General features: G+C 42.6%; 3 protein-coding genes across 6 annotated transcripts in view; 2 read left to right on the top strand and 1 right to left on the bottom strand.

Moving 5' to 3' along the window:
* SH3YL1 (SH3 and SYLF domain containing 1) overlaps positions 1 to 13,545 on the bottom strand; it is a 458,321-nt gene extending 444,776 nt beyond the window's left edge. The window contains exon 1 of the mRNA XM_083431744.1: positions 13,539 to 13,545. Coding sequence (XP_083287870.1) covers position 13,539 — 1 coding nt within the window. The 5' untranslated portion in view covers positions 13,540 to 13,545. The remainder of the gene's footprint in view (positions 1 to 13,538) is intronic.
* Positions 1 to 17,271, top strand: part of TPO (thyroid peroxidase) — a 990,904-nt gene that overhangs the window by 729,492 nt on the left and 244,141 nt on the right. The gene's annotated exons all lie outside the window — the stretch shown is intronic.
* The window catches only part of SNTG2 (syntrophin gamma 2), a 204,359-nt gene that overhangs the window by 43,050 nt on the left and 144,038 nt on the right, over positions 1 to 17,271 (top strand). The gene's annotated exons all lie outside the window — the stretch shown is intronic.

Raw genomic sequence — 17,271 nt, 5'->3', positions numbered from 1 at the left:
GTTTCATTTAGTTGGCCTAATTTGTCTCAGTCTGTAGGCTTGTTAATTATATTAATTTCTCTTTTTCATTTTCATTTTTAAATTACAGGAGTATTCACAAGCATCATTAACCATTTGGCTTGCATGAAAACAAAATGCTGCAATACACTGAACGCTTGCAAAACCATGTAACATTTATGCTTCAGAAGAAAACTATGCTTCTATATGCACAGTGCTTCTGTGTTGACAACAAAAAGATGTACAGAGATACATTAGTGTTTATGGGAATATACCTAGATAACTTTCATTGTTTATAACTTTCCTTCCTTAAATTTCATTGGTGAATTAAGCTTATTCTTTGAAAATACTATATATAGCCAACCAAATGCTGTTCCCACACTCACAAGCCGTCCCAAACTGAATGAGAAATTGCATAGAAATGGTACTTAGCAGACTGGCCCAATCAAATGCTATTAATACTGCCTAAGACAGTATGCAAGGGATGCGGGTGGCGCTGTGGGTTAAACCACAGAGCCTAGGACTTGCTGATCAGAAGGTTGGCAGTTCAAATCCCCACGACGGGGTGAGCTCCCATTGCTCAGTCCCTGCTCCTGCCAACCTAGCAATTCGAAAGCACGTCAAAGAGCAAGTAGATAAATAGGTACCGCTCCGACAGGAAGGTAAACGGCGTTTCCGTGTGCTGCTCTGGTTCGCCAGAAGCGGCTTAGTCATGCTGGCCACATGACCCGGAAGCTGTACGCCAGTTCCCTTGGCCAATAAAGCAAGATGAGGGCCACAACCCAGAGTTAGGGGTCCCTTTACCTTTACCTTTAAGACAGTATGTTTAGTTGTGAAGAGGGGACTACACTAAAAAGAAAAAATGGGGGTGGAGAGGATCCTATTTCTACAATTCAAGGCCAATTAAATATTTTGCTGGAATTAAGAACTGAGACTGCTCTCGGAATCTCACAGCAGCCCCCAGCACTTAATAGGTTCTTCCGTTGCATGTTCCATCATATTCTGACATAGATCAACAATGTCTAGGATTTTGTATCACTGTAGTGAACCCTGAATAGATAGCTATCCAGGGCTTTATCTCTGAATAAACCCCACAAATGTACATTTCGCCCCAATGCTTAATCCAGCTAGAATTGGCTAGCTCTTTTGACATTAATGTGGGAGTCTTTGCCCAGTCTTTGTCTTCTTGGAAATAATCTGACCACTAAAACCTTCCCCATGTGCTGCCTGCATGGTTGTCAGTGTTACCCCTATCTTCTGCAAGTTTTTTCATTTGTTTGTTAAATTCAAAGCTCCTTTCTTGGTTTGCCGTTTTTTGTTTTTGTTTTTAACTGGACCTGGACCTGAGAAGTGGGACTTAGAAACTCCCCAGGAAGCTGGACTGCTTAGGATGTGGTAGAGGGTCTTGTGGCAACCTGTTTTAATTATTCTTTGGGGAACTCTTCTACAAAATAGTGGCCAGGCAGTAAAGAACCCCCCACTCCAAATCCATCTCATCATGTTGTTCCTTCACTAAATAAGAACTCTCACTATCTACTGAAACAGCTCTTCCCATGTATGCTTTGAAAACGAAGCTGGAACTGTTAAGTTGTGGGTGAACATATCAGACGACACAGCGATTCTTCAAACAGCTCTTGTTTATTCACAGGCCAGAACAGAACTGAACTGAAGGGTTCAGCCAGCCTGCTTATATAGAGCTCCAGTACAACGCAACTGTAACAACTTTCTGTAACTATCCAATCACTGAACGTCACTTTCAATCCCTTATTTGCATATGTGGACCTGAGTGAATACTATCTACAGTATCCCCCTGCTGGCCCAGGGTGAGAACTTCAGTACATAACAGGAACCATGCAACATCAAAGCCAAAGGCATGGGTTCCCTTGTGATTGTGCAGAACGCATGACAGAGCTTGGGGGCTCCTAGCACTGAGTGTGCTGAAATCATGTTCAGAGTCTCACAAATTAAAGCCATCAAATTCATTTATCATTTATTAGTCTTATGGGACTCTGGGACATTTAGAATATGTCATCCTGAAGTTGGCTGACGCTTAGTTTATTTCATCCTTTTTGTTAGAAAAGGATGTCTGGCTGGGTAGGCTTTGGGTGAATAACCACAGTAACAAATTTTTATTAGTCTGACTTGATAATTGGTATTATTGATCTTTGTTGCATCTAGGTAGAAATTGCTTTGAATTGCGGCAAATGTTATATCTTAAAACAAAGCGTGTGGTCTCATGGGAAGTGTGATAGCTAACATAAAGTGGCAGCATTTATCATGCTATGATATTTTTGTTGTTCTTGTTGTAGAAATGTGAAGCAAGCTGTATAACATTACCCACAATTTATTAATTTGATCCCTTTCAAGTGATACTTCCAGCTATAATTACTTTTTTCGATTTCTGTAATAAAACTTATAAATGGCAGACATGATTTCAAGTGACACATTAAAAATGGAATATATGCATTAAAAAGACATGGGTGGGTACAAAACATTCTTACTGGATGCAAGGGGGATTTTTTTTAAAAAAAAATCAGTGCTATTTTAGAGTAAGCATTCTATCACTCTGAAAGTATTAAATAAGGATTGTAAAGCAGGAAACTGTTTAAAATAATGAATGGCACAAATAACAGTTACATTCTTGATTATTTATATGCCACCTTTCGGGCCCCGAAGCCCCCCAAGGTAGCTCACACAGAATAAACAAACAAATTTAATTACAACGAAAATTGTAAAAATTCAGAACAAAACCTTAATGCTTCAGAGATATTAAAAATAAATACATTGATGTTCTTGAGGAGGAAAAGGTGAAGGGCAGTCCCCCCCCCCAAAAAAAAAGTTAAAGAGAAGAGTAGTACACAACCAAAATATAAAAATAAATAAAAAAGAATTTGTCCAGCAGAACCTTAGAGACCAGCTAAGTTTGTTCTGGATATAAGCTTTCGTGTACATGCACACTTCTTCACATACACTGAAACAGAAGTACACAACAACCACTCCATATAAGGGTCATAGAATCATAGAATTGTAGAGTTGGAAAGGACCATGAGGGCCATCTAGTAATGCAGGAATCTTTTGCCCAAAATGGGGCTCGAACCCTTGACCGTGAGACTAAGTTCCTGTTCCACTGACTGAGCTAAAAGGTGGGTGGGGCAAGGCAGGTGGAAGTCTCTCCCCTGTGGCCCTGTGATGTTCAAACAGAACCATTTTAGTGCAATGCAGTCACAAGGCCGTTGACTGAAACTGATCCGTGCGTAGGCAAGAGGTTGGCTGCATTTCTTCAGCTGGCTTGCCCACAGCCTCAGGCTGATCCAGTACAGATTCTCCCAAGGTGCAGAAAATATAGCCCATAGAATAAAAATGGAAGCTCTCTGGCAGCTTCTAGGAGCCACAGGTGAGAGCAGGGTGGGGACCAAAGGTGGAGAAACTGCTCTAAAAGGAGCGTGTTCCCCACCAGAGGTACTACCCATCCCTTAACACCCCTCACCAAACCTAAAATTACTGTGAGGTGCTTTTCACTTTCCTAAAAACTCTGAACTTACATTGCAAAAGGCTCGGCCAGTTCATACCTGCCAACCCATTGCATAGAAAGGCTTAACTAGGAGATGCTTATTCAGAAAGAATACAATGGATTCTCAGGGGAACCTACCTAGTCTAGCTTAAGCCCAAATGCTCTAGGTGTCACTGTTGATCTGAATACAGGGATTTGTAACAGAACTACATAGGTAGTAGCTGTCAATGGCCCTGTGTCCTATGAATCTGTCTAAGCCCTTTTGAAGCCATCTGATCTAATGGGCACCACCTTCTTCATCTTCTAGCAGTGGATTCTATAAAATGCTTCATGTGTTGTGTGGAAAAGATTTTTGCCTTTTTAAAATTACTGTAGAAAAACTTTGAAAATGCTAAATTAACCAACAGCAGTAGCAGTTTCACATAGTCCATAAGCTATTGTTCCAAACAGTGGTAGCCACCTTATTGCAGGGAAATGACAATAACCCCAAAGTACCCCTTCTTGGAGACAAACAGATGAACAACTGACAAAGTTTTTGAATCCGGGAAGAAACAGCAAGAAATGACAATTACGCTGAAGTGCATACAAAACAAGCTGACCCAAGAGGACTTACAAAAATAATACCAAAAGTAAAACTGGAATCCACAATAGAATTAGAACTTAAGATGTGTGTGTGTGTGTGTATTTGTGTGTGTAGGTCTGACACATCCCATCCCACTCAAAGAGGCCACAAATACCTAAAACCTTCCAGATTAAGGTCCGAAAGCCTGGGTAAAAAGAAATCTGTTCTGAAATAAGTGACTGAGAATGTGAAAGAAAATGGAGCAGCAGCATTCAAATAAGGTTTCATTTTTGTTTTGTTTTTAAAACAAACCTGAGTATTTCCCGTGTACCGTGCCAGGTTTTAGGTGGTCAATAACAGAGATGTAGAGTTCAGTACCCAAACTGTCTCCTTCAGCATAATGAATAGTCCTGAAGGGAAGCTCTTCATCCCTAAAGCGAGATTCCTCACATAACTACTGCAGAACAATGTATCCCACTGCCACTCCCAAAGTGAGAATTTTGCCTAAAGGCGCAGTTCTGCCTTAAAGGCAATGTACTCCCAGCTTTCTCCATGTAGCGATGGAGCAAATAATTTTTGACTCAAATGAGATAAAGCTGTACAGGAATGGGGGGTGGGCAGGAAACAGCAAGGAAAAGTTTGTGTCTACGCACTGTTCCAGTTTAAGCTGATAAAATACAGGGGTTATTTTACCCATTTCACCCCCCAAGATAAATTGGCCTTCAAACTAAACACAGGACTGAGGAGGGGAAATCTTGATAGTATGCTTGTAGTAGTAGTAGTAGTAATAATAATAATAATAAATTTTATTTATATCCCGCCCTCCCCAGCCGAAGCCGGGCTCAGGGCGGCTAACAACAATAAAATAGTGCAACATTCTAAAATAATTTCATTATAAAAATTAATTAAAGTCAAATTGATGGCAACCATTAAGCTTAAGTTCTGTAAAGATTGCCAAAGGAGGGAGTCAGGCTGCGCCCTGACCAAATGCCTGGTGGAACAGCTCTGTCTTGCCCTGCGGAAAGATGTCAAGTCCTGCAGGGCCCAAGTCTCTTGTGACAGAGCGTTCCACCAGATTGGAGCCACAGCCAAAAATGCCCTGGCTCTAGTTGAGGCCAGCCTAACCTCTCTGTGGCCTGGGACCTTCAGAATGTTTTTATTTGAAGACCGTAAGTGGGACATACCAGGAGAGGTGGTCCCGTAGGTACGAGGGTCCTAAGCCGTATAGGGATTTAAAGGTTTAATTTTCTTCCATGGTCTTAGGCACTGGTTTCACAGTGGGGCCATCCACCAGCAGAATGGAAACCATTGGGGGGGGGAGTTGCCTTCCCCATGCAGCTGCCCTGCAAGCCCCTCAGATCTGCTTTGGACCCTCCATAACAGATTGGAGGGTTGCACGTAATGTGTAATGCATGCCCCATCTATTAAATACCTGGCACGTGGCTCCTTTAAGAGAAATAGAGAAATGTCACAGGAGGCCAGCTCCTACAATGCTGACTCAAAGGTGACCAGAGAAAATAGTTACTGCTCTGTGCAGGCGCCCACACCTCATCAAGAGGAAAGTTTAATTTGCCATTAATTCAGCCCGTGAAGATAGAAGCCACTTTGAAAGAGTTTGTGCTTAAAGGCAGCCTATGAATCTTTTACGTACATCAAATATATAAATAGCAGTGGGCCTCCAAATGCCATTGAAGTTCAACTCCCATCAGCCTCTGCCAGCATAGCCAACAGTCAGAGATGCTGGGACTTGTCCTGCCCCTCCCATACAGTGGTACCTTGGGTTAATAACTTAATTCGTTCCGGAGGTCCGTTTTTAACCTGAAACTGTTCTTAACCTGAAGCACCACTTTAGCTAATGGGGCCTCCTGCTGCCACCATGCCGCCGCCACGCGATTTTTGTTCTCATCCTGAAGCAAAGTTCTTAACCCGAGGTACTATTTCTGGTCTGTAACCTGAAGCGTCTGTAACCCGAAGTGTCTGTACCCCGAGGTACCACTGTAATACAATCACCAGGTTCTCCAGCAATGATTTATAAATTTACAGTATGGTCTGATTCAGGCATAGGCAACCTTGGCCCTCCAGATGTTTTTGGGACTACAATTCCCATCATCCCTGACCACTGGTCCTGTTAACTAGGGATCATGGGAGCTGTAGTCACCAAACATCTGGAGGGCCGAGGTTGCCTATGCCTCGTCTGTTTATCCAGATAAGCTCCATTGAGTTCACTGGGCTTACTACCAGGTAAATATGTCTGGGGGTGCACCGTTATTCATTTCAAACATATTTAATCATAATACATTTCCATATTAAGGAAAAGTATTAGATTTTCTTCTCAACCTTGGTGTTCTTTGGGGGGGGAGGTAATCTGTTCATCCCTGATTGCCGGGAAGCGAAACAGAACTAATTGGTTAAGATGTTGGCGGTGAATACTTAACTCGTTTAATAGCATAACAAACTAAAAACAATATAATACTTTTAACAAGAACTTTAAAATATCTGATCTCCTCCAAGCATATTTATCTGGTGTAATCAATTTTGCTTGCTGGTGGAAGACAGAAAGCCTGAATGTTTAATATTATTGCTCTGTTCCTCCCAGAGTCACATACTAATTAAGGTGAATCTATACAACTGAATTCTCATTTAATATTGTGATTTAAAAAAACAACTGCCTTTTTCTTGTTGCCAAGGAAGATCCCAATGAGGCTCAGTGATTGCCAGCAGTTATATTTGTTCTGCCTGGTATCAGTACCTGCTTTGTCTTTACTTTAGTATGGATTGCAGCCCTTTAACTTGGTTTTGGCAGAATTTTGCTTTCAGGGGCATGATCTCTTTTGTTATTTGCAAACACACATTTACACTGAATCAAAGGAGAGTTGAGATGCAGGCTAGATACAGAAGTCGGTTTGAAAGAGCCACAAAGCCTGCATGTTGTTATGGCTCCAGTGAGCACAATGGTTAAGAGTTTGGATTACCCTTTTTATGCAAGAAACTTTTGACATGTTGTACTGAGTCTTGGCTCAGTACAGGACGCGGGTGGCGCTGTGGGTTAAACCACAGAGCCTAGGACCTGCCGATCAGAAGGTCAGCGGTTCGAATCCCTGTGACAGGGTGAGCTCCCGTTGCTCAGTCCCTGCTCCTGCCAACCTAGCAGTTTGAAAGCACATCCAAGTGCAAGTAGATAAATAGGTAACGCGGGAAGGTAAACGGCATTTCCATGTGCTGCTCTGGTTCGCCAGAAGCGGCTTAGTCATGCTGGCCACATGACCCGGAAGCTGTACACCGGCTCCCTCGGCCAATAAAGCGAGATGAGCGCCGCAACCCCAGAGTCGGCCACGACTGGACCTAATGGTCAGGGGTCCCTTTACATTTACCTTTACTGAGTCTTGGCACTTACGTGCCCTTCCAGCAGAAAGATATGCAACTGAGATTCCAAATCAGTGCTCCTGGGCACCAAGGTTTACAATTAACCAGTCAAGATTACTTTTTTTAAAAAACCTCTTTAATCTTGAAAGGAAAAGTACACCTTTCACACAGCCCCGTTTCTGTTTTGCTTAGATTCATTGCATGGTTCAGTTTATAAGAAGACCATACATCATGTTCTGCTGGGTTTATCTGCAGACTAATACAGCAGTAAACTGTGTTCATCTGGTAAATGAGCAGTCAGATATCTACTGTATGGCTGCATCTCCTATACGTGCTTCACCTAGCTTTAATGCTCCCATATATACCAAAATCTGAGAACAGAATAAACACCAATGATTACAGATTACTGGTTTTTAAGTTGCCATTCAAGGAAACAATTTTCACTATACTGTACACTTCAGTTCAGCTCTTATGAAAGAATAATGCTTACTGCTTACTGCTATTTCCAAAGCTAAAGTACAGACTGGTAAGATAAGTAAAAGTTTTGCCAAAATTTGAAATGCAACATAATCAGGGTGCTTCGTGGCCTAGGGAAGTTAATTGGTTTTTAAAGAAGTGGCACCCCACAATACCTTAGCATGGCCCAAGCCTTTTTACATCCCACTCCCCGATCTTCTTTGTAAATGACTGCAAACAGCCTTGTATAGCCCAGGTTTCCATAACCATGCAACTCCCAGTACGTTTCCAAGCACGATTCAAAGTGTTGGTGCTGACCTTTAAAGCCCTAAACAGCCGCGGTCCTGTATACCTGAAGGAGTGTCTCCACCCCCATCGTTCAGCCCGGACACTGAGATCCAGCGCCGAGGGCCTTCTGGCGGTTCCCTCATTGCCAGAAGTGAGGCTACAGGGAACCAGACAGAGGGCCTTCTTGGTAGTGGCGCCCACCCTGTGGAACACCCTCCCATCAGATATCAAAGAGATAAGCAACTACCTGACATTCAGAAGACATCTTAAGGCAGCCCTGTTCAGGGAAGTTTTTAATATTTAATGCTGTACTGTTTTTAACACTTGATTGGGAGCCGCCCAGAGTGGCTGGGGAAACTCAGCCAGATGGGCAGGGTATAAATAATAAATTTATTATTATTATTATTATTATTGCTTTCTAGGATTAAATTTTCACCATTTAATGTGGATTTATTCTTTGCAATAAAAACCCAATAACCGAAAAAAATAAACTGTTGCCAATTATTCCACTTTTTTTATATTAAAAGTTGGTTTAAAAGTTGGTCAAAGCAGGGACAGATAAGTCAAGCTTCCATTCTCATTGATATTTAGCAGCAGGTTTTTTTGTTTTTAATTGTTCCATCAGGCTTCTGCAGGTACTATTTCTGTTTTATTTTCAGATGTGAGGGGGTCATTTTTTTATTGCATGAAGTACTGTTTTACAAGCTATTCATAATTTACATACATGGGATCATTTATCATATATTGTATGATGTTGTGACCCACTCTGCAACCTTGGGGTGAAGGGTGGGATATAAATGTCAAAAATAAATGTAACGGGAAGACATTTCTGTCAGTAATATGCAACCATGTACTGGAATGCTTGCATTTTTTTTATAATTCCACCCAAGGAGAAAATTATGAAGTAATCTGCCCCCATCCCCCTTCCAATAGTAGTATGAATGTGTTTGTTGAAGTTTGGTGGGAATAATGTACATCTACTTTGTACTGAGCTTTCTTTATATTTGTGCTGATTGATGAGGTTGCATAAGAATTCCAGATACAAGGCCAATTACCGTATCTTATAAATAGCTAATAGACCTTTAGTTGGGCAAACAGCATCAATCAATGGTTAAAATGAAGTGACTGGATGCTTGGCTGCCTGCTGGATGTCAGTCTGGCTGTGGAAGTGACATCATCACAAGAGGTATTGGCAAAAAGGCAGTGAGATTGGTTCAGCCTTTTTCAAGCCAGCTGCACACGAAAGTTTCCTCTTTGTTCAATAAATCAAACTCATATTCTGTCCAATACTTTAACGTGTGGCTTGTGTTTATCATTTATCATACTTCACATAGGTGAAGAATTTGATCACCCCTCTTCTTTAAAATCAAAATACAAAATTAAGACCTGGGAATATATCCTGAGATGGAATGGCCTTCACTCTTTGATATATATGAAAAATGATCAATCCGTTAGAGATATTGGTATCACATTGTTGTTCTTTTTCGACTTTTAGCTTTATGTCTGTTAGCCATCTATAAATAATTAAGACACTGTACTTTCAGAAACAGGGAGAAGCTGCAGAGCAAAGGGAAACTGAGATGTGCTAGAAAGAGTTGCTAGAGAGGCGAACCCTCAGGCAAGTTCAAGGGAAGTACATTGTAACTTTCAACTGTGATTAGCTCAAGGATGGCAGCTCATGTAGACTTCCTTTTCAAAGGCAGGTGACACCATTTCCAATCTGTGTTTAAAGCTATTCAAGCAAAAGTAATGCAGGTTTGTTTAGATACTGGGTGAAACTCAGTTTACCATAATACCTTCTGGGATCTAGATATTTTTCACTCCCTGGGTGTAGAACAAGGGTGCCTGCCAAGTCAATTGAGTTGTAAGGGTTCAAGCAGAGAGTGAAATGTGAGCATTTGTTTCTCCAGGAATCTTTTCATATGAATATCCCATCAGATCAATTGGTAGTATCAAGACAGATACTGAATATATCACATAGGGAGCTTATAGGACCTTAGGAAGCTGCCTTATATAGAATCAGAGTCAGACCATTGATCCATCTAGCTCAGTATTGTCTACTCTACACTGACTGGTAGCTCTTCTCAAAATCACTGTTTAAATGAAGGAGAAGCAGATCTTCAAACAGTGCTTTTGAGAAGTGCTTTAAGACAGCCCCTGTGGTTCTGTTTAAGCTGAAACAGGGCTGGGGACTGCCTAAAAGTGCTTCTCAAAAGTGCTGCTTTTCCTGCTAGCTAGCAGAGAGGAAGGTTTGAAGGTGCCAGCTGATGGGTAGGCATGGTTTGTTGGAAATGACCTCATGGACCAAATTGGAACCCCTGATGCGCTGAGATGGTTTGTGGGTCAGATGTCCCCCACCCCTGGTCTATGTGGAAGGTGAAAGGGCTGTCCTTTACAGACCTTCACATTCCACGTAGATTGAAGGGGATTGTGTCCATTCCCTAAACACAGCTCTCCAAGGTCTCCACATGTGGATCAGCTTTGTGTGTACTGAGCCTAACCATGTACAAGTTGCACACAAACACACTCCCTCCCTAGAATCAGGAATTTCCTAGAATCAGGAATTCTGAAAATAGAGGGTTTTCGATCTTATAGAAACAGCTTATGTATGTATATACAGAGCTAATTAGCACATGGGCATTAGAGACACAATCCAGGTTTGCTTCCAGACTGTCTCTGCTGGTCCCGGGGGGAGGTTACCGTGAGGCGTGGTCAGAGGCCGGTCCTGGGTCAAGGGTCTGGAGACAGTCCACAAAGGGCGAAGCGGGGTCCCAAGCAAGAAGCCTGGCGTGGTCGGGAACTCCGGAAGAACGGGTCTGGGTGCTGGCAGAAGCAGGTTTCCAACGACATTGCTCCCGCAACCTGGGACTGGGCTGACTGGCCTTTATCTCCTCTGAGGCCAGGGGCGGTCCCGGCCCACAGGTGACCCGCCTCTCCTGGCCTTAAGGCGAGCACTCCTCCTGAGATAACCCAGTTTCCTCCACCTCTCTGCCCTGAGCCTCTGCAGCTCAGGAGAGGCTGGAGGGTTACTGGACCCAGGGGCAGCTTCACCTTCCCTTGACAGGGCTGGGAGAGGCGCACCTGCAGGCAATGGGTCCTCAATCACCTCCGGAGCCAGAGTGGATGCATCTGGTGTCTGCTCCTGAGGATCTGGCACAGGTGCAGGCCCTTCAGACTCAAGCCCCTGCCCCAGCTCAGCCGACCCTGGAGGCGGGGACTCCTGTGCAGGCTGGCACTCCTCAGATTCAGCTTCTGAATCAGATTCCCAGGCCATCACACTGTCAGCCTATACAGAATTTGGATGTTGGGAGAGGTCTAGCAATGTCTGAGAGCCGCATGAACCCATGCTCACCCCTCAAGGGCCCATATATCCAAATGTTCATGACTGAGATGCAAAGATGGGTGGGGCAAGAACTGCAGTTCTCAAGGCAGACTTCCAAGAGCCTTATCCCTCAGCCATTCCGCTTTGAACCATTTTTACCATTCATTATTCACAATTAAATTCATGTCCTTCTTAGCAAATTCAGCGTTAATAATATAATTGCTCCCGAAGCTTGAATGTTTGTGCCTGTATCCCTTATACTCATTAGTATATCAGGGCAGCTTCTCTGGCCAAATGGGGACTCAATACATGAATACAAATCAGATGCATGTGGTGTCGATTGTGAAAGGGCTATTTAAGTTTTTTTGTTTTGTCAGAGGCCTCTTGTTTCTCTTCAAATACAGTGGTACCTCGGGGTACAGGCGCTTCAGGTTACAGACTCCGCTAACCCAGAAATAGTACCTTGGGTTAAGAACTTTGCTTCAGGATGAGGACAGAAATCGCGCGGTGGCAACGGGAGGCCCCATTAGCTAAAGTGGTACCTCAGGTTAAGAACAGTTTCAGGTTGGTTGACTTCCGGTTGGTCGCCCGTTATGGCAGATGGGAGCTCTTTCGTTTGAAAGAGCACCGGTGCACTGAAGGCGGGGAAACTGCTAGAGCGCTCCAGTACCCCGGAAAAAAACCTCAGATTGAGCATTCTGAGGATCTGGTGTTCCTGCGGGTGCCCGGAACGAATTAAGTTCTTAACCAGAGTCACCACTGTATCTGGAAGTGGCAAATGGGAAAGGATGGGATCCTCCCTTATATAAGTTTTAAAGGAACAAGGGGTAAAAGTGCATGCATGAGCCGGCATGGTGCATGCAGTTGCCATAACTGTTGGAAACTGGCCCCCTCGGGAAAGGCTGGCTCCCCTCCCAGGCTTGTCGGGGCCTGTTTGCCGGTGACCTACCCTGGCTGGCATCCAGGCAGACCAGGGAGATCTTGATAGTCAGAAAGTCTATTTCATCTCTACTTTATTTCTGACTGTGCACTGTACAAAAAGCATGTCTGCTCACTTCCTTCACACAAGCAACAGGAAGGTTAGACTTCCTTCACACAAGCAACAGGAAGGTCTCATATTACACAGAGAACAAATCCCTGAGAAAACCCTGGAACATCCTGTCCCACGGTTAGACGCATCATGTGATGTAAACATCCAGCTGCTTGTTCGCAGCTGCGTAGTACTCATATCCCAACAATAACATGCATGCAATTTGTGTACCTGTGTGTCTAGGTGGAAATAACTGCATGCGAAGCCACCTTGAGTCCCAGAATCCACCTTTACCACCCTTCTACTGTTAAGCAATCTTAGCTCCTTATTTTTGATGGAAAATCTCAAACTCATGTTGTACATGAAACTTGTCAGAGGTGTTGCTTATACAAGGGAAATGGGTCTGCCCCACGGGTAAGTCGTCTATTGTGATGTGCTAAACGATTTTGTCTGGATCCTCAGTTTCTGAAATATGGCAACCCTAGCTTTACCGTATATCATTTTTGCAAGAGCATTCAATGATGTCTATTTCTAATATAGCAACTTGCTCATTAAAACTATTTCATCTTTGTACTGCAAGTATTTTATGGCTGCTGTACATAAGTGCTGCACATTATGTACTGTAAGATGATCAGAGAGAAAAATAATGTGTTTTGTGTAGTGCTATGGGTTAATGACACCATAAATATTATTTGTAAGATGGAAACATAATATACAACTTGTCAGTATAAATTTCAAGAATAACATGACTGTAACATTTTTATTTGTTGAATAGAACAATTTGATATGTTTACATTATCCCTTGAGGATAGGAGATACTGCTAGCAGCTAAGCATGCCTCTTCTTCCATTCTGCCGAATTTTTAATGAATAGCACAGAGCTATTAAATTTAGCGGTATAAAGTTCTCTGACACTATGGTTCTCCTGATGTAGCCAACAAGCTTGGATATATTTAAAAAGCTAGGCACAGAAAGTAGGCACTCAAATAAATCATTAAGATGATGCATGCTGCTTCCAGGAAGAAATTGTAGAGGTCTGCATCTTGCAACAATCTATTTTGGTTTTATGCTTCAGGCAAGATCTGGAAAACAATCCCAGGACAGGATGGAGGGCAAGAGAACAGCTTGCAAATACATACCCATCCCTGTGCTTTGCATTGATACGGAATTTTGTGCTGATCTTCATTTTAAAGGATAAGATCTATCCCCAAAGAGGTCATGCATGTGTAAATTGTTCTGATATGCAGCTCACTGGAATGCTTTCTGAAAGTGTAGCTATCCTCATAGGTTGTACCAAAGCCAAGAAAGTGTGCTGTGGCATTGAAAATGCCAACAATGTGAAATGAGCTTTTGTGTGCTACAGCCACTTTGCCATGTGAATGAAATGAGTCACAAAAGTTGGATAAATAGATACGTACAAAGTAAAAAAAGGAGGTATATAATGAGGCCAGAAATGTGTCCCATTTCTATGACAAGAACAAATGAATACCTTACCATATCTACAGTGGAAATGACTCACGTCCAACTAATTAGCAGAGCAAAAATATGATGTAAAGGCCTAAAGGGGATCAATGAATTTCCATTGTGAGAACTATAGTGAGGAACTACAGTTCATATTCTACATAGTATTAAATTTGCTAATCTGGAATCTTGTATACATGTTCGTAGGTTCAGTGGGTCTTCTGAATAGTATTTAATATTGTATTGTAAGGTTTGTATAACCGAGAGAGAAAAACAGAATGACCTAATAAAGGAGTGTTGAATAAAATCATATTTAATGGGGATTACCTCAAGAAATTTGGATCATTGATCCAGGAAACATGGGCATAGGCAGGGGGTGGCAGCTGCCCCCTCCCAAGCCAAATAAATAAATAAAACTAATTAACTAACTAACCAATTATAACACAGATAACTTGGTTCTGTTCACCCCAACATAAAGCCTGCCTTCCCTAAAATAAACCCTAGCTACGCCCATAGAGTTTTCTGACTTAAGTTCTGCAAAATCTTTGTGTGTGCTTTATTACTGTTATTTAGATGACATCATCTGATTGCGATTACAGTGCTTAGGTCAGATTACAATAATTTAAAAACTCCCACCAGTCCATTATTTTCAAAAGGAAACAATAAAGGCAGTTTTGGGCAATATTATAGGGTCTAACCTGAAGTGTTAGTTTGTGCTATACTCTGAAAAATAAGTGAAGTTCCCCCCTTGGTCAATTTATGCAGAGGTCTTTCCCAGCCCTATAAACTGAGATTCTGGTCAGTTGAGATGCCAGGATCAGAACCTGGAACTTTATGCGTGCAAAGCCATTAGGGTTGCTCAGTTGCCTTCCCAAAAGCAAGCATTGTTGCCACTTCCTAAGAAGGAGGGGTGTGAGGTGTCAGGAGCTCAGCACATGTGCTTTTAGAGATGTTAAATGCATCTTTTCTGTTGTTGAATAATTGCATCAAATAAACGATTCTGTATTTTTCAATGCTGCAATACAGAATATATTGTCTTAAACCCATACATCCATTTCTTATCTGTATTTTGAAAATCTAGGCCACTTTCAGTAGTGAGGGCTGCACGTTTACAGCCTGTTTCAAATATGTGCATTTGAAAGTAAAGCTCTACAGAATTCACTAGGGATCATGACCCAGTAGGCATGTTTAGAACTGTGGCCTTAGGTTAAGTTCTGGAAACCTCCAATTTGGTTCAGTGCCCAGATCCAATTCTATTCTTGGCTGAGGATACATCTTTTGTAATGACAGCAGTTAAGGCTACACAGTGGGTTCAGACTGTAGTTTGGGACTGTATCCAGATGGCATCCCAAATCATGCCATCAGCTGTCGTCCCAAATCATGCCATGCCGTTGTTGTGTCACCTGCGTGGATCTCACCAGCCCATTTGCACTACCAGTAATCAGTACAGGGATTGGCACAGTTCCCATACTGAGAAAAACAAGCAGTAGCAAACAGTGACAAATGGGTAATAATCATCCACAAAAAAAAATGATCTTCTGGAAATACCCTTTAATTTACTTGCCTGACAGAGTTGTCCATGGCAATTGATCTTTCTGTCTTAAATGTTCTTTTGTGTAGGAAAGGGAAATGGTGTTCCAAAAGTTCTGTGAAACATGGAGACCTTTGAGAGAAAAATGATCCATCAGTCATTTGTTCTGCTCTCCTGATAGACGCCCTTTGCTGTGGCATGGAACAGCCCCCCCCCATCACAGCAGCAGCAAAAACTACTTGCCAACTTAATGTGCTGCTTTAAAAGAGAGAAAGAGATACAAAAACAACAACTTTGGCTTATGGGCATAGAGGTATCCTATCCTACACAACAGCTAGGGACAGATCTCTGAAAGCATCTTCTATTGAGTTAGTTGTGATTATTTGTCTCAAAGCAACTTAATTATTTAATGGGCAATGTGAAAGTTTTGTTAATGAAAGCACGTGCATGTGCTTTGGGCAGTGTTGAATTCCTCTGAGAAATATGAACGTGTTAAAGAAATGTTTTGTGCATGAACGTCTGTTGCATAAAGTGTTCTTTCTGTATATTGTAGGCTGGGGCTGGATGCATCGCAAAAACTGGTCATCATGGATAAAGAAGCTGGTTTAGCAGAGTGTCATCTGAATCTAGGTTCAAGTTTTAACTCTCTCCGAACAGATCATGAACTGTAGCCAAGCTTTGGCCTATGGTGTACAGCTCTTGATTTGTCTGGGAAAGCTAAACCATAAACCTCAGTTCAAGTCACATGCTGAGCCAAACCATAATATGGAACACCACAGCGACAAAACAAGGGAGGAACAAAGTGGTTGTAATCACCTTTCTGGGAGCCTATACTCTTGCTTGTTTGCAGTGGCGTAGCGTGGGTGGTGCAGGGGGGCCGGCCGCACCGGGCGCAACATCGGGGGGGGCGCGCTCGCACTCGCAGCTCTCTGCCCCTACCTGGCTCACTCACTCTCACTGCAGTGCTGGCTGTGCAAATCCGATCCGAGCCGCCGGGTCGCCGCCCACTGTGGAGGGGAGGGTGCTAGGCGTGCGGTGCAGTGCGGAGAGAGAGCGAGGGACTATCTGGGGGAGGGACAGTGCAGTGGGGGGGGCGCAAATTACTTGCCTTGCCCCGGGTTAGGGGGCGCAAATTACTTGCCTTGCCCCGGGTGCTGACAACCCACGCTACGCCACTGCTTGTTTGCATTAAGCCATGTTTGGCTTGGTGCTATGCTCAAATGAGGACAATATAAGACTGCTTCATCTGGACATCAATCCTTTTGTTACCACAGTTGTTTGAATTCCGGGATGTCCCAGGGAAATTGGATGGTTGCGGGATATGCTACCAATATGAATGAGTCTTTTTGCATAGAAAAGAGACATTTATATCTTAAGATAAAACTAAGTCAAAATTAAAGAGCGTATGGAAGTAGTAAACTGAAATTTGAACTTTGTGCTCTTCGAGACTCATTGCGTTTTAAGGCTATTTACTTTAGGGCAGCTGTTGTTTATATGAGCTCATAGTGGAGATGTTAAATGTTTTTATAAAACGCTAATGGAAAAGGAAAGAGACAGATTTTTTTAACAATATAGATGAACATTACTTAATACCCTCAAGCCTTTATTTTAATGAAGAAAAATGAAAAGGTCCCCCCTGCCCCCAGAAGAAATCCTCACCAGAGATATATTCATAATTTTAACAGGAACAAAATAATGGATTTCTAATGGATTTTGTTACGACCACAGAATAATTGGTACTGAGAGTAGCA

The sequence above is a fragment of the Podarcis tiliguerta genome, assembly GCF_965153285.1.
Source record: "Podarcis tiliguerta genome assembly, chromosome: 3".
Classification (NCBI taxonomy): domain Eukaryota; kingdom Metazoa; phylum Chordata; class Lepidosauria; order Squamata; family Lacertidae; genus Podarcis; species Podarcis tiliguerta.
The sequence above is the reverse complement of the archived record's forward strand: the minus strand, read 5'-3'. Positions and strand labels throughout refer to the sequence as shown.